Below are 24,772 nucleotides of genomic sequence, written 5' to 3'. Positions count from 1 at the left end.
AGGAGGACAAGCTACGTAGCTAACTAGCCAGCCATCCGTGTCTGGCAATGCGTCCACTCTCTTCGCAGCTTCTCACATTATGGCCCCACTGACATGTGTTCACCATACCGATTAACAACAATCAGCATTTTGGGCAAATGACCATGGAAAAAAACTTGAATGTCCATTCTACTTCTATTTATATAGCTTTTTTTTATCTACGTCAACCATTTATTTAAGTTACTATGAGCAAACACACTCGCATTCGGCTGAAAGTCACCAGGTAACACGGCCACGTGTTGATCCGGGTCACCTGTTGATCCAAAACGCAATTCTTCTGAGCTTGAGTCCGCTGATGGGATAATGATTCCGACAACACAACAAGCAACAAGCGGTCATACCAACATGTGCATGCATATTGTTGATGACGTTTGCTGTAAAAGGGTCTATTTAACCATCAGAAGATGAATAAAAAGCTTGCCTGGCATGACATTTTTACTTACACAGACAAAAATAAAGCAGCCTTTTACCATTTGGATTTTTAATAAATTCACTGTGGTGTTGTCACACTGTCTCTTAGAAATCATATAATGCTAATTTTGTATATGTTTTGTCAGCAATGTAATACACCCGGATGGGATTGTATACCAACATAATGAGGAAACAATTGTTAATAAATGTATCTGGCAAATCGTAACATGTCAGCTGGATGTCATGTAATGCATCCAGAATGGATTTTTAAATTGTGTAGAGAATCGTGTCATATCTTCAACTTCATACTATGATGGAAACTACAGGTTGATCAACTATTGTCAGATTTATTTACAACCCAAGCTCTCACCTTTGCTGTAGTTGCGGCTGAAGTCAGCAGGTGTCTTTCCTCTGTCTTTTACTGCTGCTAGGTCATGCTCTTTGTTCCTCCCAGCTGTCCTACCAATAATTCTGCCTAAAAAGCACAAAACAGACAAGCTTATCAGCAAACGAGCAGCTGAAATCTGTTGGAACGTTCATATCTGATCTGTATATGAATATTTCTTCATGCAGATCCTGCTGCATTTGAATGTGTTATACAAATCAACTGACTTGACTTGGCAACAGTCTCTGTCTTCTTTGAGCTACCCATTACGTTCCCATACAACTACACTTCTCAATTACGTTTCGAGGGAGATGTATTTTCTCAGTCTCTGGTTGTATTTTTCAATAAGGTTTAGGCAACATCATGTTTGCTTTCCAATACCCATACTACCATACTATTTCGTATGCCAGAATATTTAGTACGTTCTAATACATAGTATGTCAAATGCAGTATGCCAAAAAATACCCTGGGATGTTCTACTGCATCCAGTTGCATTTTGCAGAATGCAAGCCAGCATGCTTTTCTGTTGTTCTGCTTTTTTTTATTAACTTCCGTCCGTCCTTCTATCTATCCATGAAGCTATCTATTCATCCATTCATCCATGAATCGATCTTTATCCATTCATCCATCCATGTAGCTATATATTTATCCATCCATCCATCCATTTAGCTATCTATTCATCTATCATCTATCCATCCATGTAGCTTTCTATCCAGCTATGTCCATCGGTCCATTAATCTCTTAAACATTTTGCATATTATTCAAGTGGATAAAAGTGAAACATTTTATAAAGAACGACCCCCAATGCTGCTTACTGTAATATAGACTGAAGTTTCAATGAATTCAAAAGTTGTTTTTTAACTGTAACATTTTGCCAAAAAGGCTTTTAAATCCCTGCACTATTCAGTTGGATACGCAGTCATACATGTTTAGTTACTTTACATTTAGTTTCATTAAACTGCTCTTACCTGACAGCTGTGAGAAATCCATACTGATACAAACCAATGGCAGTTGGCTAAAGATGTTTCAGAACAGTGTAGTTCAGTCCCACTCGAACTGTTCTGATGTGAGAGTCAAATACGATATCTATGATGGTAATTCATCCAACCAGAGACCCACAGACAGTGTGCCGTTAAAGAGCAGCAGGGAAAGAGAGGTGTGGTCTGCAGCCAGCTGCAGTTTGGCTGTCACTGCATAGCAGTGTGTAAGGAACACCTTAATGTAACATGATGCTAGGACTCTACAACTTGCTCACAGTGCTAATGAAAGGTTAATGAAATGTTTTTTTAAGCAATAAAGAACGCATTTTCTCACTTCTCTCTTACGTTTTTGTTTTATTTGACTAGGCTTTGAAGTACCCCTCCGTGAGTTTTCTGTTTCCACTCACAATCGAGGTAAAATATATTTTTTAACTGCATGCTCTCCTCCCGGCCGGGTGCTCTCCGGACCACAGGGAGGACGGGACGAAGGGTACCACTATGGTTATAATCCAAGAAAGAAACAAGATGTGCACAGACCGTTCAACCCCGGTTCACACACACAGGTGGCTAACGTGAACTATTGCCCGACGCCACGCTTGAAAATATTTTAAGAAACCGGTGCTATTTTGGCCGACTTTTTGTGCATTTTATTTTTAGTCTGCATCCTACCAATTTGGTTGATGACAATACAACTTGAATCAATGTGAATTGTTGAATACAACTTGAAAACGGCGGTGATTATGTTGATCAAGAGTATGATCAAAAGGAGAGAATGTAATGGGAATTTTATATTATTAGTTATATTTTATACTTTTTATATACTATTTAAGTGCAGTCACACAATTTCAATTCAATTCAGTATATTTTCTATTGCCTAAAATCACAAATTACAAATGTGCCTCAGAGGGCTTTAACATCTGTACACCTACGACATCCCTGACCTTTGACCTCACATCGGATCAGGAAAAAATAGAAAAAAACCTTTCACAGGGAAAAAAGTGAAGAAACCTTCAGGAGAGCAACAGAGGAGGATCCCTCTCCCCGGATGGACAGAAGAATAGATGTCATGTGTACAGAATGAACAGAGTTACAGAGTTACATAAACATATTAAATGTTCTCATGTGTGTCCTGGTGTTTTCATGTGTGTCCTGGTGTTCTAATGTTCTCATGTGTGTTCTGGTGTTCTCATGTTCTCATGTATATCCTGGTGTTCTCATGTTCTCATGTGTATCCTGGTGTTCTAATGTTCTCATGTGTGTTCTGGTGTTCTCATGTTCTCATGTGTATCCTGGTGTTCTCATGTTCTCATGTGTATCCTGGTGTTCTCATGTGTATCCTGGTGTTCTCATGTTCTCATGTGTATCCTGGTGTTCTCATGTTATCATGTGTATCCTGGTGTTCTCATGTTCTCATGTGTATCCTGGTGTTCTCATGTTCTCATGTGTATCCTGGTGTTCTAATGTTCTCATGTGTGTCCTGGTGTTCTTATGTTCTCATGTGTATCCTGGTGTTCTCATGTTCTCATGTGTGTCCTGGTGTTCTCATGTGTGTCCTGGTGTTCTAATGTTCTCATGTGTGTCCTGGTGTTCTAATGTTCTCATGTGTGTCCTGGTGTTGTCATGTTATCATGTGTGCCCTGGTGTTCTCATGTTCTCATGTGTGTCATGGTGTTCTTATGTTCTCATGTGTATCCTGGTGTTCTCATGTTCTCATGTGTGTCCTGGTGTTCTCATGTTCTCATGTGTGTCCTGGTGTTCTTATGTTCTCATGTGTATCCTGGTGTTCTCATGTTCTCATGTGTATCCTGGTGTTCTCATGTGTGTCCTGGTGTTCTCATGTGTGTCCTGGTGTTCTTATGTTCTCATGTGTATCCTGGTGTTCTCATGTGTGTCCTGGTGTTCTCATGTGTGTTCTGGTGTTCTCATGTTCTCATATGTGTCCTGGTGTTCTCATGTTATCATGTGTGTCCTGGTGTTCTAATGTTCTCATGTGTGTCCTGGTGTTGTCATGTTATCATGTGTGTCCTGGTGTTCTAATGTTCTCATGTGTGTCCTGGTGTTCTTATGTTCTCATGTGTATCCTGGTGTTCTCATGTTCTCATGTGTGTCCTGGTGTTCTCATGTTCTCATGTGTGTCCTGGTGTTCTAATGTTCTCATGTGTGTCCTGGTGTTCTCATGTTATCATGTGTGTCCTGGTGTTCTCATGTGTGTCCTGGTGTTCTCATGTTATCATGTGTATCCTGGTGTTCTCATGTGTGTCCTGGTGTTCTCATGTGTGTCCTGGTGTTCTCATGTGTGTCCTGGTGTTATCATGTGTGTCCTCATGTTCTCATGTGTGTCCTGGTGTTCTTATGTTCTCATGTGTATCCTGGTGTTCTCATGTTCTCATGTGTGTCCTGGTGTTCTCATGTGTGTCCTGGTGTTCTCATGTTCTCATGTGTGTCCTGGTGTTCTAATGTTCTCATGTGTGTCCTGGTGTTCTAATGTTCTCATGTGTGTCCTGGTGTTCTAATGTTCTCATGTGTGTCCTGGTATTCTCATGTGTGTCCTGGTGTTCTCATGTTCTCATGTGTGTCCTGGTGTTCTCATGTTCTCATGTGTGTCCTGGTGTTCTCATGTTATCATGTGTGTCCTGGTGTTCTTATGTTCTCATGTGTATCCTGGTGTTCTCATGTTATCATGTGTGTCCTGGTGTTCTCATGTTCTCATGTGTGTCCTGGTGTTCTCATGTTCTCATGTGTGTCCTGGTGTTCTCATGTTCTCATGTGTGTCCTGGTGTTCTCATGTTATCATGTGTGTCCTGGTGTTCTCATGTTCTCATGTGTGTCCTGGTGTTCTCATGTTTTATTAATTCTTCCAACAAGTGCTTCATGTCCCTTACTCCATAACTGTCCATGCTGGATCCGTCCCTGTTGATTTTACCGGGTCGGATCTGGTGTTCTCATGTTCTCATATGTGTCCTGGTGTTCTCATGTTATCATGTGTGTCCTGGTGTTCTTATGTTCTCATGTGTATCCTGGTGTTCTCATGTTATCATGTGTGTCCTGGTGTTCTCATGTTCTCATGTGTATCCTGGTGTTCTCATGTTCTCATGTGTGTCCTGGTGTTCTCATGTTCTCATGTGTATCCTGGTGTTCTCATGTTCTCATGTGTGTCCTGGTGTTCTTATGTTCTCATGTGTATCCTGGTGTTCTCATGTTATCATGTGTGTCCTGGTGTTCTCATGTTACCATGTGTGTCCTGGTGTTCTCATGTTCTCATGTGTGTCCTGGTGTTCTTATGTTCTCATGTGTATCCTGGTGTTCTCATGTTATCATGTGTGTCCTGGTGTTCTCATGTTACCATGTGTGTCCTGGTGTTCTCATGTTATCATGTGTGTCCTGGTGTTCTTATGTTCTTATGTGTATCCTGGTGTTCTCATGTTCTCATGTGTGTCCTGGTGTTCTCATGTTTTATTAATTCTTCCAACAAGTGCTTCATGTCCCTTACTCCATAACTGTCCATGCTGGATCCGTTCCTGTTGATTTTACCGGGTCGGATCTTCTTGGAAGAGAAGTGCTCGCGCTCCCGCTAGCCGTCATGTCGTAACATTTTTTAAATGTTTTCAGCCAGATGACGTTGGCCCAAAGCGTGCAGAATAGCAGGAAAAGCATATATTTTTGCGCAGATAACCTATTTTACAAATATTACTGGGTATAGTCCATATCTCCAAAACACAAATATTGACAATTAATATAATTTATAAATATTATTATTATTATTATTATTATATATATATAATTTTTTGTTGTTGTTGCTGAAGGTGGGTGGGGCCAGGCCCTCTATTGGCCAGCCGCCACTGCTCAAATAAGCACCAACTCTTAACATCTAATATGTATTTAGATTTATATCTTCATCTTCTTTATAACGATTACCAACAGAAATCCAGATCTGATCCATTGTGATATTTTTGTCAAATGTTCTAATGTTTGATATCTAATTGTGTGGCTCTTCTTTCACCGTACGTCCATACTGTACATAACGGACCCCGCCCCCACAACCAGCGAGGGGAGCGTTGCAGCTGGTGCTCTGAACCAGAGCCCTTTAAAGTGAGAGTCACGTAAACGGAAGTTCAAAACGCATGATACCGATTTGAGTCACGGGAGACGTCAAATAGTTCCAGGAAGTGATTTGAATGCATAGAAATCACTCAAACAGAGAGACAGAACAGTGATTTCTGGAAATTAGTGGTCAATAAATAAATTGTTTTACAATATTTATAGAGAACACGACATGTGTTAGTAGTGTTTTGTCAAATTAAGAACAGGGAGGGTACCATTAACCATTTACTATTTCCTGAAGGTGGCACAATATCCAACCTGTACAGCATCCTGGTGGTCAGATATCACTTCTGCCCAGAGGTGAAGACCAGGGGGTCAAATCAAAAGGCAGCTGAGCTGCAACATAAAATCGACAGATATTAGTCAACAGAATCACAGAGCCTAAAATAACTCATGTATAATTACCTAATGACACTTATTGTTATTGTTTAGTGTTCAGAAGCCTTAAACATGCACCAGTAGCAATGTAGCACAGACACATCTTATGTTATACTTTATTATAATGGCTCACTCCAAAGTGTATGTGTGCATTCCATCACCTGCTTCCAATACGCCAAAATCACACGTCCCAATTGTAGATTTAGCTAAGATAATATGATAATTAACATTCATATGTACGTGCTCATTTGATTGAGGTGTGGTGCTAACATACTCTGTCTTTAAACGTTTTCCGTGTTCAAGGTCCAACATGAACCGTCCATTCCGCTGCAGCTCTAACTACCGGGAGCTATTGAGAGGCTCCGTGAGTATTCTCTCGCTGTCAAGAAAATAAGAAGAAGCAAAGGTCTGTCCGAGTGACCGGAGATGACGCGACTCTGTCTTTACAGGGCTCCGGTCCTGGGCAGAGCTCGAATGAGGAAGTGGAACCACAACAACAAAACTCCTTCGGAGATATCCCTGTTGTATTTGTAGTAATGCGCGTCGTCCTCCCCTGAGTGCCTGAGGTAATATGCGTCTGGTGTTTGTATGGAGAGCTGCTTGCACAGGCTTTGAGCTAATGTTAGCCTTTCCCCCGTCCAGTGTTAGCTTAGCTTACGCTACTGACGCTAAATGTACTCGAGCTCGGGAAATGTAAGTTCATTAGTATGTTAGCCTAATTGTATTATTTGACATTGTATGACATTGTTATGACAAATAGTGTGTGTGTCTGCCTGCTGTGTTCCAGCTGTCTACATACAAAACTACGCTAGCGTTAGCAAGATAACCGCTAGCTGTCATTACGTTACTACTCGGTAGCGTGCTAGTTCGCTTAAAGGCTGTCCTTGAAAGACTGTCCCCCAAAGGATGTCCCTTAACTCTCCCCTAAAGGCTGTGCCTTAACTCTCCCCCAAAGACTGTCCTTGAAAGACTGTCCCCCAAAGGATGTCCCTTAACTCTCCCCTAAAGGCTGTGCCTTAACTCTCCCCTAATGGCTGTGCCTTAACTCTCCCCCAAAGGCTGTCCTTGAAAGACTGTCCCCCAAAGGCTGTCCTTGAAAGACTGTCCTCTAAAGGCTGTCCCCTTAACTTTCCCTTAAAGGCTGCCCTTGAAATACTGTTCCATAAAGGCTGTCCTTGAAAGACTGTCCCCTAAAGGCTTTCCCTTAACTCTCCCCTAAAGACTGTCCCTTAACTCTCCCATAAAGGCTGTCCCCTAAAGGCTGTCCTTGAAAGAATGTCCCCTAAAGGCTGTCCCTTAAAGGCTGTCCTTGAAAGACTGCCCCCCAAAGGCTGTCCTTGAAAGACTGTCCCCTAAAGGCTGTCCCTTAACTCTCCCTTAAAGGCTGTCCCTTAAATCTCCCTTAATGGCTGTCCCCTAAAGGCTTTCCCTTAAAGGCTAAAGGCTGTCCCTTAACTCTCCCTTAAAGATTGTCCCTTAAAGGCTGTCCCCTAAAGACTCCACTAAAGGCTGTCCCTTAAAGACTGTCCCCTAAAGGCTGTCCTTGAAAGGCTGTCCCTTAACTCTCCTAAAGTCTGTCCTCGAAAGGCTAAAGGCTGTACCTTAATCCTCCCCTAAAGGCTGTCCCTTAAAGGATGTCCATTAAAGGCTGTCCCTTAAAAGCTGTCCTTGAAAAGGCTAAAGACTGTCCCTTAACTCTCCCTTAAAGATTGTCCCTTAAAGGCTGTCCCTTAAAGACTGTCCCCTAAAGGCTGTCATTGAAAGGCTGTCCCTTAACTCTCTCCTAAAGGCTGTCCTTGAAAGGCTAAAGGCTGTACCTTAATTCTCCCCTAAAGGCTGTCCCTTAAAGGATGTCCATGAAAGGCTAAAGGATGTCCCTTAAAAGCTGTCCTTGAAAGGCTAAAGACTGTCCCTTAACTCTCCCTTAAAGGCTGTCACCTAATGGCTGTCCCTTAAAGGCTGTCCTTTAACACTCCCTTAAAGGCTGTCCCTTTACTCTCCCCTAAAGGCTGTCCCTTAAAGGCTAAAGGCTTTCCCCTAAAGGCTGTCCATTAACTGTCCCTAAAAGGCTGTCCCTTAAAGGCTGTCCCTTAAATACTCCCTTAATGCTCCTTAAAGACTGACCCTTTATGTTGTACAGTGTCCCATATTACTGTGGAGGTAAGGACAGTGATGTTGACTTTTAAGACAGGAATTAGTCTTCAGTCTGAATCAAATACTGAAGTTAATATAGGTAGCGTTCCAGTTTTTAGACAAAGGTAGGCTCCACCTGAGATATTATTAGACCTTTGTTTAACCAGGTAAAATCAATTGAGAACCAATTCTCATTTACAATGATATCTTTGCTGAGTTATTTATTATATAACCCAGACTCTCTTCTTCTCATTGGAAACGGTGAAACTGCTGTTTGCTGTATATTTAAAATGGTCACAACACTGTTATAAACCTGTTAAAGGCTAAATCTATATTGATGGGACTCTTATTGTGACAGGACGAGTCTGTACACGGTCTGTGTTTTCTTTTTTCTTTCAGTGTTTGCATTAAGCCTTTGGATACGTTACACAACTGAGCCACACCATGGAGGAGACGAGTCGGGAGGCGGTTGCCACGGCAGTGCAGCGCGTGGCTGGGATGCTGCAGAGGTCCGACCAGCTGGACAAAGTGGAGCAGTACAGGAGAAGAGAGGCTCGCAAGAAGGCCTCCGTGGAAGCCAGGCTGAAGGTGATATGTTGATGACGTATTTCAGTTTTTCCCTCCTCCTTTTTACATTACATTATATTACATTACATGTCATTTAGCTGACGCTTTTATCCAAAGCGACTTACAATAAGTGCATTAAACCATGAGTCCAAACTCAGAACAACAAGAATCAAGAAAGTACAATTTCTTCAATAAAGTTAAACTACAAAGTGCTATCAGTAAGAGACATTTAAGTGCTACTAAAGTGCTACTACGGCGCTACCTTCCCTATTCAAGGTATAGTCGAAAAATATGTGTTTTTAGTTTGCGACGGAAGGTGTAGAGACTTTCTGCTGTCCTGATGTCAATGGGGAGCTCGTTCCACCAATGAGGAGCCAGCACAGCAAACAGTCGTGATTTTGTTGAGTGTTTAGCTCGAAGTGAAGGAGCTACAAGCTGATTGGCAGAAGCCGAGCGAAGTGAACAAGCTGGGGTGTGAGGTTAGACCATGTCCTGGGTGTGAGGTTAGACCATGTCCTGGGTGTAGACCGGACCCGATCTGTTCGCAGCACGATACGCAAGTACCAATGTTTTGAAGCGGATGCGGGCGGCCACCGGTAACCAGTGAAGGTCGCAGAGGAGCGGAGGATTGTGGGTAAATTTCGGGAGGTTGAAGACCAGTCGAGCAGCTGCATTCTGGATGAGCTGTAGAGGTCGAATGGCATTAGCAGGTAGACCTGCCAGGAGGGAGTTACAGTAGTCTATACGTGAGATGACCAGAGCCTGGACCAGAACCTGTGCCGCCTTCTGAGTGAGAAGGGGTCGTATTCTCCTGATGTTGTACAGCATGTACCTACAGGAGCGTGTTATTGCGGTAATGTTGGCAGTCAGAGAGAGTTGACTGTCGAGTGTCACACCGAGGTTCCTGGCAGTCGGAGTCAACACTGAGTTGTTGAAGGTAATAGTTAGGTCATGGGTGGGAGAGCCTTTTCCTGGAAGGAGGAGAAGTTCAGTCTTGTCCGGTTTAATTTTCAGGTGGTGTGCGGACATCCACTGAGAGATGTCAGTCAGACATCCACTGAGAGATGTCAGTCAGACATCCACTGAGAGATGTCAGTCAGACATCCACTGAGAGATGTCGGTCAGACATCCACTGAGAGATGTCAGTCAGACATCCACTGAGAGATGTCAGTCAGACATCCACTGAGAGATGTCGGTCAGACATCCACTGAGAGATGTCGGTCAGACATCCACTGAGAGATGTCAATCAGACATCCACTGAGAGATGTCAGACAGACATCCACTGAGAGATGTCAATCAGACATCCACTGAGAGATGTCAGTCAGACATCCACTGAGAGATGTCGGTCAGACATCCACTGAGAGATGTCGGTCAGACATCCACTGAGAGATGTCAGACAGACATCCACTGAGAGATGTCAGTCAGACATCCACTGAGAGATGTCGGTCAGACATCCACTGAGATGTCAGTCAGACATCCACTGAGAGATGTCAGTCAGACATCCACTGAGAGATGTCGGTCAGACATCCACTGAGAGATGTCAGTCAGACATCCACTGAGAGATGTCGGTCAGACATCCACTGAGAGATGTCAGTCAGACATCCACTGAGAGATGTCGGTCAGACATCCACTGAGATGTCAGTCAGACATCCACTGAGAGATGTCGGTCAGACATCCACTGAGAGATGTCAGTCAGACATCCACTGAGAGATGTCGGTCAGACATCCACTGAGAGATGTCAGTCAGACATCCACTGAGAGATGTCAGTCAGACATCCACTGAGAGATGTCGGTCAGACATCCACTGAGAGATGTCGGTCAGACATCCACTGAGATGTCAGTCAGACATCCACTGAGAGATGTCGGTCAGACATCCACTGAGAGATGTCAGTCAGACATCCACTGAGAGATGTCGGTCAGACATCCACTGAGAGATGTCGGTCAGACATCCACAGAGAGATGTCGGTCAGACAGGCAGAGATTCGTGCTGCTACCTGTGTTTCAGATTGGGGAAACGAGAGGATCAGTTGGGTGTCGTCAGCGTAGCTGTGGTAGGTGAAGCCATGAGAGAGAATGACAGAGCCGAGAGAGTTGGTGTACAGAGAGAAGAGAAGAGGACCAAGGACTGAGCCCTGAGGGACCCCAGTAGTCAGAGGACAAGGCTCAGACACAGATCCTCTCCAGGTTACCCGGTAAGAGCGGTCGGTGAGGTAGGATGAGAAGAGTGAGAGCGCGGTGCCAGAGATACCAGGTCCTGGAGGGAGGACATGAGGATCTGGTGGTTCACTGTGTCAAAGGCAGCAGAAAGGTCTAGAAGGATGAGGACAGAGGAGAGAGAGGCTGCTCTAGCAGTGTGAAGCTGCTCAGAGACAGCAAGGAGGGCAGTCTCTGTTGAGTGGCCTGTCTTGAATCCAGACTGGTGGGGGTCTAGAAGGTTGTTACTGTGGAGAAAGGAGGAGACTTGGTTAAAGATAGCTCGCTCTAGAGTTTTGGAAAGGAAGGGGAGGAGAGAGACAGGTCTGTAGTTGTTGACTTCAGATGGGTCGAGAGTGGGTTTCTTCAGGAGAGGGTTGACTCCGCCTCCTTCAGGGTTAGGGTCAAGGCGGTTGGAAAAAATAGAGAAGAGCTATTTTTGGTTAGACAAAGAGGATTCGATTCTGGATTGGTAGAACAGACTTTTGGCTACGGAGATAGACGCAGAGAAGGAGGAGAGAAGAGATTGATAGGCGAGCAGGTCGCTGGCTTGTTTGGATTTTCACCATTTCCTTTCCGATGCTCGCATAGTGGCTCTCTTGGCGCGCACCGGTTCGGACAGCCACGGAGCCGGAGAGGACTTGAGGACCTTTAGAGTCGTAAGAGGACAGAGAGAATCAAGAGAGGACGACAGCGTAGAGAGGAGAGTGTCAGTGGCAAAGTTAGGCTGCATGATTGAGAAGGAGTCAGTTGAAGGGAGGGCTGACAGAACAGAGGAGGCCAGAGAGGAGGGAGAGAGGGTGAGAGGGAGAGAGGGTGAGAGGGAGAGAGGGTGAGAGGGAGAGAGGGTGTGGATGTTGCGACGGACAGGTGCAGAGTCCGTTGTGGGAGGGTTGTCAGTTCCAAAGAGTGGGAGAGAGTATGAGATGAAGAAGTGGTCAGAGACAGGAAGTGGAGTTAAAGTGAGGTTAGCTGTAGAGCAGTTTCTGGTGAAAATATAGTCAAGGTGGTTGCCAGCTTTGTGAGTAGGAGGGGAAGGACTGAGAGAGGGAGCAAAGGAAGACAGTAAGACTAGCAGGTCACATGACTTCTGTCTGGATGTTAAAGTCACCCAGAAGGATGAGCGGGAGGCCAGTTTCTGGGAAGTTTGATAGGAGGACATCTAATTCTTCCAAGAAGTCTCCCAAGGAACCAGGTGGACGGTAGAGAACAACAATGGTTAGATGAACCGGATGAGTAACCGTCACAGCATGAAACTCAAAAGACAGTGGGGTAAATAATGGAAGCGGGTAGAGAGAAAAAACTCAATTTTGGTGAGATGAGTAGACCTGTGCCACCACCCCGACCAGAGGGTCTGGGTTTGTGGCTGAAGGAGAAGGCCGAGGAGAGAGCAGCAGGGGTTGATGTGTTGTCTGGTGTGATCCAAGTCTCAGTGAGAGCCAGAAAGTCCAGCGATTGCTTGATAGCGGAACCAGAGATTAAGTCTGCCTTGCGGTTGGCTGACTGGCAGTTCCAGAGGCCCCCTCTGACTAGGCGCTGGGTCTGTGTGGAGCGGGTGGGATAAATAAGAGAGGAAGGATTTTGATGCATGTGTGAACGAGTCCGCGGTCTATAGTATCTACGAGTAGATGTGCACACAGGTATGAAGAGAAAACACATTATCACAGGGAAATGTTTATACTCAGCCACCACCGAAGACTCCTGGGTCTTTATTCTCAGAGTCTTCATACGAGGAGACTTCCCTGATGCTTCAAGCCCCCACCTGGTTTTATACCAGAGTTGGTGATAATTAGCTACAGCTGTGTCGAGCCCGCCCACAGGTCGTTGAAGGAATTGCCCATTTATCGATACTGGTAAGAGTCGATCCTTTCCAACAGTGAAGTCTCAGTTTGCTAGAATGTGAAATTCTTGCCAAACTGATTAAGGACAAATATCTGTTTACCTCAAGGTAAAAAGTAGAATAAAGTTGAGTCCCTAGTAGATTTGGATTACAGAACAAATACTTAAATCCTAGCTGGTTTCGTTGACTTTTCAGTCACTTGTGTAAAAAAGCAAGAAATCGCAGCTCAAATTGTTCAGATTAGAAAGACAGTACAGACTAGCATTCTAGTATACCTAAATACAGCAGCTACAGTAGTAAAATAGCAGAGAAACCTCTTTAAAGAATATACTCAGCAAGATACAGGAAGTCCCAGAAGTCAGTGGACACACAGCTAAGATGCACTACATTCGGTGTGAGAGAATAGGGAGAAATGTCACGTTGTGTCAACAGCCCAAAGAACCAAAAAAGCAGCAATTCCTCGACAATCATCAGAAGCTGGACACTGGGGAATGATCAGTAATTTAAAAACAAAAAATGTGATCATCAAAATGGTTGTTGGTTTATTTTCAATTGAGTAAAAAGCTATTTATAGAGCAATCATAAGTGCTAATGATTAGGTTTGTAAAATTACATCCACCATTGTCTGTCGTGTCAAAGGGTTCCAGGAAGTTGAATGTCACAGTAACATAGTTTATTTGGGCTCCATTTCAGTTATTTATTATTCGCGATAAAAAACATGGTTATTTTAACAATTATTTTATTGTAACCCAAAATAAATACCAAAAGCTTGTCTTATTTCATGTCTTATTTAATATGGTTGCAGCCACTTCTTATCTCCCTCAGCCCTCATAAGAATGGTTTCTCTCTCTGCCCCCGACGCCCTTCAGGCAGCCATCCAGTCCCAGCTGGACGGCGTTCGCACCGGACTCACCCAGCTGCACAGTGCTCTGCTGGACGTCAAGGACATCCAGGGCTCACTGGCTGATGTGAGCAAAGACTGGCGGCAGAGCATCAACACCATAGAGAACCTGAAAGACGTCAAGGACGCCGTCGTTCAACACAGTCAGCTGGCCTCCGCTGTGGAAAACCTCAAAAACATTTTCTCCGGTGAGCTAAGTTCCATCCGACCTAAAACAATGTTGGCGCTCGGTGTCCTGCCCCAGACAGTATACCCAAACAGACTTCTTTGACGTTTGACTCACAGTTTTCTCACACTCTTAGTGCTGTGTGTGTCTTTGTGTCTTTTTCTGCGCGTACAGTGCCACAGATTGTGTCGGGGACGACGCTGCTGATAGAGCAGGCCGAGCTGCTGCAGGCCCACAGGAAGCTGATGGAGCTGGAGTGTTCCCGGGACGACCTCATGTACGAGCAGTACCGCATGGATAGCAAGAACACGAGCGACATGAACCTCATCTCCATTTACTTCGAAGACGTAAGTTTGAGTGCGGACGTCAAAACTGTAGCGATTCAATTCAGTTTATTTTGTATAGCCCAATATCACAAATTACAAATTTGCCTCAGAGGGCTTTACAATCTGTACACATACGACATCCCTGACCTTTGACCTCACATCGGATCAGGAAAAACTCCCCAAAAATAACCTTTGACAGGGAAAAAAGGGAAGAAACCTTCAGGAGAGCAACAGAGGAGGATCCCTCTCCCCGGATGGACAGAAGCAATAGATGTCATGTGTACAGATGAACAGAGTTACAGAGTTACATAAACACATTACATGAATATGACAATGTATGAATGGAACTCCAATCCATGAAACAGAAGGAGGTGAGAGGAGGGGGGGGGGGGGCGCAACGCGGGAGGCCGGCTCACCAGCATCAGACACCTCCAGGTCCAATGGACCCTATGAGACGTGAAGTCACAACGACTCCGGGGAGGAAGCAGAGTTAATAAGGTGCAATGGAGAGATGTAAATTCATCCATAAGGAGAGAGAGAAGAGGAAAGAGGTGCTCAGTGTATCCTAAAACATCCCCCAGCATCCTATAAGCCTATAGCAGCATATCAAGGGGCTGGACCAGGGCAAACCTGATTCAGCCCTAACTATAAGTACTATTAAAGAGGAAAGTCTTAAGTCTATTCTTGAATGAGGTGACTGTGTCTGCCTCCAGGACTGAAAGTGGAAGCTGGTTCCATAAAAGAGGAGCTTGATAACTGAAGGCTCTTGCTCCCATCCTACTTTTTAGGACTCTAGGAACCACAAGTAGCCCCGCATTTAGTGAGCGCAGCTCTCTAGTGGGGCAATATGGTACTACAAGCTCCTTAAGATATGATGGTGCATCACCAATCAAGGCTTTGTAGGTGAGGAGAAGAATTTTAAATGTGAGTCTTGATTTTACAGGGAGCCAGTGCAGAGCAGCTAATACAGGAGTCATGTGATCTCTTTTCTTAGTTTTTGTGAGTACACGAGCTGCAGCATTCTGGATCAACTGGAGGGATTTAAGAGACTTATTAGAGCAGCCTGATAATAAGGAGTTGCAGTAATCTAGTCTGGAAGTAACAAACGTGTGAACCAGCTTTTCTGCATCTTTTTGGGACAAGATGTGCCTGATTTTTGAAATGTTACGTAGATGATAAAATGCAATCCTTGAGATTTGCTTAACGTGGGAGTTAAAGGACAAGTCTGGGTCAAAGATAACTAGAGATTCTTTACAGTGGTGTTGGATGCCAGGGCAATGCCATCTACAGAAACCACATCACCAGATAATTGATCTCTGAGGTGTTCAGGGCCAGTAAAATAACTTCAGTTTTGTCTGAGTTTAACATCAGGAAGTTGGAGGTCATCCATGTTTTTATGTCTTTAAGACATTCTTGAATTTTAGCGAGCTGGTTGGTCTCCTCTGGTTTGATCGATAGATATAATTGAGTATCGTCTGCATAGCAATGAAAGTTTATGCAGTGTTTCCTGATAATGTTGCCCAAAGGAAGCATATATAAGGTAAATAAAGCGATCTTGCTGGCATGATGACAATATGCTGTCAGAAGGTCTTTTGTTGTTGTGAACAGCACAGCTGACATGCAGCCGTGCTGCAGTGTGGCCCAGGCATTACACAATACTGCTTTACATTCGCTAATTATCAATTGATTACATTTTTTGCACATATCCGATCACTGTGTGATTAAAGCTGCTATCCATCAATCGGAGCACTCTTAAAGGTGACCTGATCTAAATGCAGAAAAAGATGAAGGAAAAAAGGCAAGGCTTTTCAATTTCAGAAACTTCTAAATGGATAGCACTTTGAAATACAGGAATTATACTGTAAATACATTTGATTTGGCAAATGTTTCTCAAATGTAGACTTTTAGGACATTTTATAAAGGGGTTGTTTATCTTTGTACAATTCTCCGACATGTTAACAGTGCTTTTATCGGTCACGTCTGAAAAGCTCTCGTTACTAAATATTCTGAGGTGCACGACCAGGCGCCGCAAACTAATTTGTAGCTCAAGCTGCTATTTCTCTGCCGCGCGCAGCTCACGCCGGCTTCATTAGCACGTAGAAACCTGGCTGGAGTCAGCTGGATTAAAAGGAAAGCGCCCCTGGACTTTGGTGTATTTGTGCGTTTCTTTTTCCTTTTGGAAGATGAACCGGTTAGTGCAGACACTATCATGTTCAACTTGTCCAATACAAGGCTTATGGTTTACTAGTAAAGGTTTAGATTCAGACCAAACAACACAACGTTTTGTCATTTGTCTGACAGGGGCACATTATCAGCAGCTTATTTGCTCATTTACTAATATCCATTTGTTTGCAAACAATAAGACTTGTTGTATAGTTGTAAGCACATATGTTCTAAGATTTTGAGCTGATTTAGTCCGGAGCAAAAGCGTTGCCCCTCTCTACATTTGGTTCTATCAAAGAAGTTTTTAGTTCTCATGTGGCGACATCGATCTAAACTCCAAGGCAGCCGGCTTTCAGTCTTGTTTCGTCTTCTCTTCCAGGTCCAGGAGCTGTCCGACGAGCTGGCCAAGCAGTTATGGATGGTGCTGCAGAGGGCCATTGTCACGGTCCGCCGTGACCCCACTATGCTGGTGTCAGTGGTTCGCATCATTGAGCGGGAGGAGAAGATCGATCGGCGCATGGTGGACCGCAAGAAGCAGACTGGGTTCATCCCACCTGGGAGACCCAAACGGTGGAAGGACAAGATGTTCGAGGTGATGAAGGATGAAGAGCGATACTCACTAAGTTAGGAAATATATGACGAAAAAAGTAGATTATCTCTTTGGCCACAACATGTTTCACAAGAGTCAGAACAAGTCTCGATTGATCTACATCCAAATATGGAGACCATATGGAGGCTGCTTGTTGAACATATTATCAGTAGGTCAGAATTTTGATGGCAAATGTCAACAAAAACATGGCCGACTCTGACAAACATGTTTCTTACAAAATCGTACATACAATTGAACTCAACAGTGAAGCCTCAACGTTTTCATTTATTTTATTGCATTTTTAACGTTTTCCATAATGACGATGACTTTTACCCCAGAGCTGTTATCTTTTTTGTCTTTGATGTGTTTCTGTTGCAGGTGTTGGAGTGTACAGTCGGCACTCGCATCGAGGGCACCCAGTCTGTGACAAGAGAGGCTGACAAAATGTGGCTGGTTCGTCTTCTAGAAATAACCAGGAAGTATGTTCTGGATGACCTCATCATTGTCAAGAACCTCATGGTGCAGTGCTTCCCCCAGCACTACGACACTTTCAACAGGTAACGGACACAAAAGGATCTGAGCCCTGAACGGTTGGTAAACACACAGGATTATGCATTAGTGTGTGTGTGTGTGTGTGTGTGTGTGTGTAGGTTTTTTGGTCTCTACCACAATGCTGTGTCCGCTCGTGTCAAAGAACTGGCCTCCGAGGACTTGGAGGCTAATGAGATCGTATCCCTGCTAACCTGGGTCCTCAACACATATAAGAGGTAACACACAGACACACCAGAGAAGTCAACCTATCATCTGGTCAAAGCATACCAGATCCACTCCTCCGTTCTTACCTTTTCACAATAAAAGCCCGAGACATACAGTATTCGCAGGCACACACCAGTACATTGCTTTTTCTCTCGTTCTGGTACTCCTGTCTGTTTCTCCAAACTCCATAGTACTACTTTAGGTAATACACCGACTATGGAGAAGTACATACAACCATGCTTCAAAAAATCTGAACCAACTGAAAAAACAGTAAAAAAGAAGTTGCTGGAATCTGTCTTTTTAAGTGATGTATTCATACATTGCTTAATTGTTTTTTGGGCGGATACTCTTTCTCAAGTCAAGTCAAGCGTCGGCTTGATTTGTCGCACATGGTACAGTCACAGAACTAAACCTCCTCAGGCGATTCAGTGGTGATGGGAAAACTGATGCCTGTTCTTATTTATTTAAACTTCATTGTTACATTCAGCGACTGTCGTTCTTAACTTAAATAACTCAAATAGGTATTTCTACACCTGGATTAAACTGCCATCGGCACCACCAGTCCATCTGGCTTTCCCACAGTAGTTCAGCTCCATCAAGATGCTGTTGTGCTGTTCATGTTCTCACAAAACTCATTCAGATGCAGCAGTTTACACGTGTTTTCACCGGCTCACAGAGTTCTGGATCTGAGCTTTAGTTAATCCGTGTGCATGTGTGCGTGTGTTTCAGTGAGGAGATGATGGGCCATTCAGAGCTCTATTCAGAGTGTGACATCAACCAGCTGGAGCCTCTGCTGCCTCAAGACGTGGTGGACGAGCTGCTCAGCAAATACGTCCAGACTTTCACGGTACGCACCACACACACGTCTCCCATGGAATCAAATTGGGTGTTCACGTTTGTTTTGTGTCACATACGTATTACGCCGGTCATCACCTGTACGCAGCACTGCCGGCCTCGTACATGTGTCCACATCTGTCTGTAAAATCTGCTGGTGGAGGCGTTTTTCGCGATGGTGTCACACACACTCAGTGATATTTGCTACTTCAAACGCTAACCAATACGAGACAAGTCCTTCCTGAGCTTACTGTCTATGCAGGAAACACGTAAGTACGCATCATCGAATAGCACTCGATGATGTGAGGAATGCTAAAGCTTAGTTTGTACTCGCGCTTGGGGCCGTAGTGCAAAGCTCCACAGACTGCGTTCAAGCCGAGCACGAACACAGTCGTCTATGCTCTCTGCGCTGCATTATCCTGTGAAACACCAGAGGGCGAACAAAACTAAAACAAACTGAAGAATCAAGAAGACAACGAGAGAAACCCAGAGATATGAACATACACTGTAGGTGTAACTGACAAAAAGCCATTAAACCAACCTCCATTATGACGAGGAGGGATTGTACGTATCTGTAAACTTCTGAGAAGATACAAAGAATTCAGAGGAGCACAACCAACCACTCCCATCCCTGCAAAGGGTCGAATAGACATCCACTTCGTGTGGTCATTGATCAAAGTGAACCAGGTTACAGAGGCACAGAAACTATGCTCCAGACCCTCTGGTTGACTCGTCATATCTCCAGTCTAATATAACAGGCTGGCTGCGGAAGGCCCTGGAGACGGACAAGAAGGACTGGCAGAAAGAAACGGAGCCCGAGGCGGACCAAGACGGGTACTACCAGACCACACTGCCCGCCATCGTCTTTCAGGTAACACAAATGACGTACGACCACACGCACACACACAGCCACTTCCGACTGTTCCTGACCCTAAACAGGAATGAGAAGAGGATTGACAGTGAGTCAGCAGAGCTTCAGTGCTGGTTCAGGAGGGTCCCTCAAACAGCATTCATGGGCTTACCGTGAAGGTGTTTCAGATTCAACAGACTGTGGGTCTTGCTGAGAGGTGTAGTTTTCCCCACTCACTCACACTGCACCATGTTACCTTGTGGCTACTAATGAGCTGGTTTTCTCGTCCCTCTGCTGAAAAGCAACCCTGTTACATACGTCTTATACATGTTTTCACCCAGGTGATGATGGACTGTTAAGACACCAGATTCTACTCTCAGGCCAGATTTGTCTCCTCAAACCAGACAGTGTTTTACTGCTTCCTGTTTGGCCAACTAATATTTCCCTCAGAAGTTGGAGGAGCCCAACATTGAGCTTAAAGGAGAGTTAATATTGGACTTCAATGAATCAGGTGGACACAAACACGGCTCCAAACGAATGCTAATGTTGCTCAGTGTATGCTGGATGTATAAGTAGGCAGATGTTTGTTAGCATGTCGCCGTATCGACAGAATATGTCACTGTTGTGTTTAGAGCTTGTTTCCGCTGCCCCCAACTGGCCAAATAAAACACCTCAATGCATGACAGACAAGGACATTGGATCCATCTGAGATCCGAACTGTAAATGAGGTACAGAATACATTTTGAATGCGTCTTCCCTTCACTCTTCATCAGATGTTCGAGCAGAACCTGCAGGTTGCTGCGCAGATTGATGGGGATTTCAAAGAGCAGGTTCTGAAGCTCTGCCTGAAACAGATGAACACTTTCCTCATCAGGTAATCTGTTCCCATGCTTTCTTTCTGATGTGCACACACACACACACCAAAAGCTGCAATTATACCTGGGTTATTTTTCTGTTTTCTGTAAGAAAATGTAAATATTGTTTCTATATAGACAGCGGTCAAAAGAATGTGTGTGTGTGTGTGTGTGTGTGTGTGTGTGTGTGTGTGTGTGTGTGTGTGTGTGTGTGTGTGTGTGTGTGTGTGTGTGTGTGTGTGTGTGTGTGTGTGTGTGTGTGTGTGTGTGTGTGTGTGTGTGTGTGTGTGTGTGTGTGTGTGTGTGTGTGTGTGTGTGTGTGTGTGTGTGTGTGTGTGTGTGTGTGTGTGTGTGTGTGTGTGTGTGTGTGTGTGTGTGTGTGTGTGTGTGTGTGTGTGTGTGTGTGTGTGTGTGTGTGTAGGTACAGAGAGGAGGCGATGACCTACAAAGAGGAGCACCTGAGAGACAGACAGCTGCCTCTGTGTTATGTACAGTACATGATCGCCATCATCAACAACTGCCAGACATTCAAGTAAGATTCTATTTTCTACGTGATGTTGTGATTACTTTCCTTAGACCTGCAGAATACAGAACCAAAACTCGGATCTACAGAGCAATTAATAATAAGCGGTTATTTATGGACCAAAAAGCAGTGTATTCCTCAGGGCGGGGTTACCTTGTGATCGTCACCATTGGGTGACGTCTTAGACACAGTCTGTCTGGCTGGTGCAACCCTGTAAAGGCTCCTAGTGCGTAAACTTCTACCGAAGTTAGAAATGACGTTCAAGCTAGGCTACGATGCGCATAGTTGCTGCAACCCAGTGCTGGTAGCTAAGCTACATTGAGCATGCCTCAATCTAACTGGCTGGATTTACGCTAGCTATACGCCAACATATGAATTAGTTTATTTCTGTAATGTAAGAAGTGTTACATGCCAGTGGAACAGAAAGCCCTAGATGGATGGACAGCAAAGAGGATTTGCGTGATATCGAACCCTGTGGGGTTCGATATCACGCGTGTTGTTTTCATCCTCAGAGAGTCCATTAACAGTCTGAAGAGGAAGTACTCTCAGTCCTCGGAGCCCACTGACAGTGATGCTGCCATAGAGAGGACACTCAACGAGGTGGCCAAGGAGGGCTGTCAGTTCCTGTTGGACGAAGTCTTCCTAGACCTCGAGGTAAGTAGGACATATTGCGACAGTGACGTCTGTCCAGGTCTCATCGATCACTATAAGTGGATGAATGTTGAGGACAATTGGTCTAGGTTAATGGGAGAAAAGCTATCCAAATATACACCAGGGCATACAGCCGTTTCCAAGGCCACTCCTCTTGATGACAGATCGGCAGTAGTTGAGGGCAAGAGATCATCAATCTTGCCTCTAATAGTTCAAATCTTTTCATTGAAGAAGTTCATGAAGTCATTACTACTGAGGTCTATAGGAATACACGGCTCCACAGAGCTGTGACTCTCTGTCAGCCTGGCTACAGTGCTAAAGAGAACCCTGGGGTTGTTCTTATTTTTCTCTATTACTGATGAGTAATAGGCTGCTCTGGCATTACGGAGAGCCTTTTTATATGTTTTAAGGCTGTCTCTCCAAACTAAGCGTGATTCTTCCAGATTGGTGGAACGCCATATGCTTTGGAGCTTTGGTGAAGTTTGCTTTAGTTCGCGGGTCTGAGGGTTCTACCAGGGAGCAAACCTCCTTTTTCCTCACTGTCTTCTTCTTCAGTGGGGCTATCGAGTCTAGTGTCATTCTCAGTGAGCCTGTAGCACTATCGACAATATGATCAATCTGGGACGGACTAAAGTTATCACAGGAGTCCTCCGTCACATTGAGACGTGGTATTGAATCAAATGCAGAAGGAATCTCTTCTTTAAATGTAGCTACAGCTCTGTCAGTTAGACATCTGGTGTAGAAACTTTTGACTAACGGTGTATACTCCGGGAGTATGAACTCAAAAGTTATGAGGTAATGGTCTGACAGAAGAGGGTTCTGTGGGAAGACCTCCAAATGCTCAATGTCAATGCCATATGTAAGAACAAGGTCGAGGGTGTGGCCAAAGCAGTGAGTGGGTTTCTGTACTCTCTGACAGAAGCCAATCAAGTCCAACAATGAGATAAATGCAGCACTAAGGCAATCATTGTCAACATCCACATGAATATTAAAGTCTCCTACAATAATAACCTTATCAGTTTTAAGGACTAAACTTGATAGAAACTCTTAACATTCAGATATAAATTCTGAATATGGACCTGGTGGCCGGTACAGTATAACAAATAGGATTGGCTGTAATGTTTTACAGGTTGGATGTGAAAGACTAAGAACAAGGCTTTCAAATGAGTTGTAGGTTAGTTTAGGTTTAAAGAAAAACTCATTTAAGGAAACAATGATGAATAATAAAATGCTCCAGTGCACTTGATTGCTTTGATTCTGACATTGTATTGACTAGCATCACCTGAATGAGCTGCTGACCAGGAAGTGGGTGACAGGCTCTCATGCCGTGGACACCATCTGTGTGACCGTGGAGGACTACTTCAATGACTTCAACAAGATCAAGAAACCCTTCAATCAGGTAAGGCTTTCTCTTGAATGATCATGATCTCACCGTCCCATAGCGGACTGTGAGCCCTGCACCGTGATTGATATGTGGTGTGTGTGTGCAGGAGATGACGAGCGAGGCCCTGCGCAGGGTGGTGGTCGAGTACATCAAAGCAGTGATGCAGAAGAGGATCACCTTTAAGAACGCAGACGAGAGGAGAGAGGGAGCTGAGAGGATGATCAAAGAGGCGGATCAGTTCAAGTTCCTCTTTAGGAAACTGGCCGCTGTGAGTCCACATATCCTGCAACACTATTAGCTTCCAGCACCAGCAGGACAGTTGTAACTAGTACTACACACCTCATGCGTCCTTTGTTGTACATGTTACATTGTGAGCAACAAATCTGTGTTAAAGAAATTGACCTCAGGAGAAGTGAAGGCTAGCCGTTAGCAGGCGGTGGGCAGCACAGTCCTTCTTGGCTAAATACCAGAGCTAACGGCTAATATTAATGCAGGTTACATTGAGTGGCATTCTGATGTGTTCGTAGTGGGCAAAGGTAAATTAATAACGTTATCCTGATGTGTTTCAATGTAATCTTGTAAAATGACATTTTTGGGGAGAAACTCAACTAAATCTAGTTGTCTGAAGGAATTTCAGCTGTTTAACGTCCTGAAACTGGCCCTAAGCAGCTCATAATACAAAGTTTTCAGGGAGATTCAGGGTGCACACTGCCTGGTCAGAGTAGACCTAGTGAAACTGTTGCCATGGTAATGACAGGTTGATTGTCGGGTGTAGGGTGAAGACACAGACCGACTCTGTGGTGCCATCGCTGCCATCGCGGAAGTCTTCAAACTGACTGACCCCACGCTGCTGTTCCTGGAGGTCACCACTCTGGTGTCCAAGTATCCTGACATCAGGTACACGCGCTCGCACATCTGGCTCACACATCTGGCCCAGCACCGGGCGCCGCTGCTTGGATTGAGGTCTGGACTCTGGCACACTAAAGGGCCAGTGGGGAGAATTGCATTACAGCGCTTTTGCACTCATTGGCTCACGTTGCCTTAGCCTTAGAAAGGCAAGAGTGAGGTTTTTTGATTGGTTGCAATCTGCAACCACACCACTAGATGTCACTAAACCCTACACACTGCTCGTTTGACCTTGTTGCTTTGGAGTCGTTCCTTTTGTCCCAGTAAGCCACGACAGGTGTCCCGCATTCACAGTACCAGGGCCGTAAACTGGCACTCCTAAATGGAATGCAGCCATTTAGAATGCAATTAATTTGATGAGTTTCTACATCAATGTTCCACTCTGCCCATCGGGTGGTGATCCCAGAGCAGTTGCTGCTGCCACGGTAACACTGAGGTCTCTCCACAGGGAGGAACACATCCAGGCGCTGCTGGCGGTGCGCGGTGACGCCAGCAGGGAGATGCGCCAGATGATCATCGGCACCCTCAGCGAGAACAAAGTATCCTACTCTGGTCTCACGCAGCCCATCTTCAAAGACATCACGGTGCCCACCATCACCATGACGACCATGACAACCATGACCTCCATGGCGACTGCAAAGCTGCTCAAATGAAGGCAAAAGCCACAACACTGTTTCCACCTTCAGACACGATAACATAAGTAAAGTGCTGATTCCAGACGCTCAGTTAATTTGAACTGTTTCATGCAGCTTGCTGTGTTTTCTGTCCCCACCCTTTATTTGCTGTTTTTATTGTCACTCTGATCACATCTATGTCAATAAAATAATACAATAATAGTTGTAA

At 44.6% G+C, this 24,772-nt stretch overlaps 2 protein-coding genes across 6 annotated transcripts in view; one reads left to right on the top strand and one right to left on the bottom strand.

Moving 5' to 3' along the window:
* Positions 1 to 6,752, bottom strand: part of zgc:163121 (uncharacterized protein LOC100038790 homolog) — a 21,554-nt gene extending 14,802 nt beyond the window's left edge. For 3 of the 4 annotated variants that reach the window (XM_034554702.1, XM_034554705.1, XM_034554706.1), the window contains exons 1-3: positions 6,570 to 6,752; positions 6,146 to 6,254; positions 821 to 925 (exon numbers count right to left, since the gene is read on the bottom strand). In XM_034554702.1, coding sequence (XP_034410593.1) covers positions 821 to 925; positions 6,146 to 6,185 — 145 coding nt within the window. In that variant the 5' untranslated portion in view covers positions 6,186 to 6,254; positions 6,570 to 6,752. Of the gene's footprint in view, positions 1 to 820; positions 926 to 1,803; positions 2,720 to 6,145; positions 6,255 to 6,569 lie in introns of those variants that run through there. The other variant, XM_034554704.1, reaches the window with a different exon arrangement.
* exoc3 (exocyst complex component 3) lies at positions 6,744 to 24,772 on the top strand. Of its 2 annotated transcripts, none has more exons than XM_034554700.1 (16): positions 6,744 to 6,860; positions 8,827 to 9,015; positions 13,896 to 14,115; positions 14,268 to 14,440; positions 16,962 to 17,174; positions 17,550 to 17,728; positions 17,822 to 17,938; positions 18,657 to 18,774; positions 19,507 to 19,632; positions 20,385 to 20,485; positions 20,887 to 20,997; positions 21,501 to 21,642; positions 22,916 to 23,038; positions 23,130 to 23,291; positions 23,799 to 23,920; positions 24,378 to 24,772. In XM_034554700.1, the coding sequence occupies exons 2-16, from the start codon at positions 8,872 to 8,874 to the stop codon at positions 24,580 to 24,582; spliced, it is 2,256 nt and encodes a 751-aa protein (XP_034410591.1). In that variant the 5' UTR covers positions 6,744 to 6,860; positions 8,827 to 8,871; the 3' UTR covers positions 24,583 to 24,772. The 2 variants fall into 2 exon arrangements, with proteins under 2 accessions (XP_034410591.1, XP_034410592.1); XM_034554701.1 differs by having other exon boundaries at positions 6,744 to 6,987.

This window comes from Cyclopterus lumpus, chromosome 17 (assembly GCF_009769545.1).
Source record: "Cyclopterus lumpus isolate fCycLum1 chromosome 17, fCycLum1.pri, whole genome shotgun sequence".
NCBI classification, from domain to species: Eukaryota; Metazoa; Chordata; class Actinopteri; order Perciformes; family Cyclopteridae; genus Cyclopterus; species Cyclopterus lumpus.
Note: the sequence above shows the minus strand (reverse complement) of the source record. Positions and strands in the feature narration are given on the sequence as shown.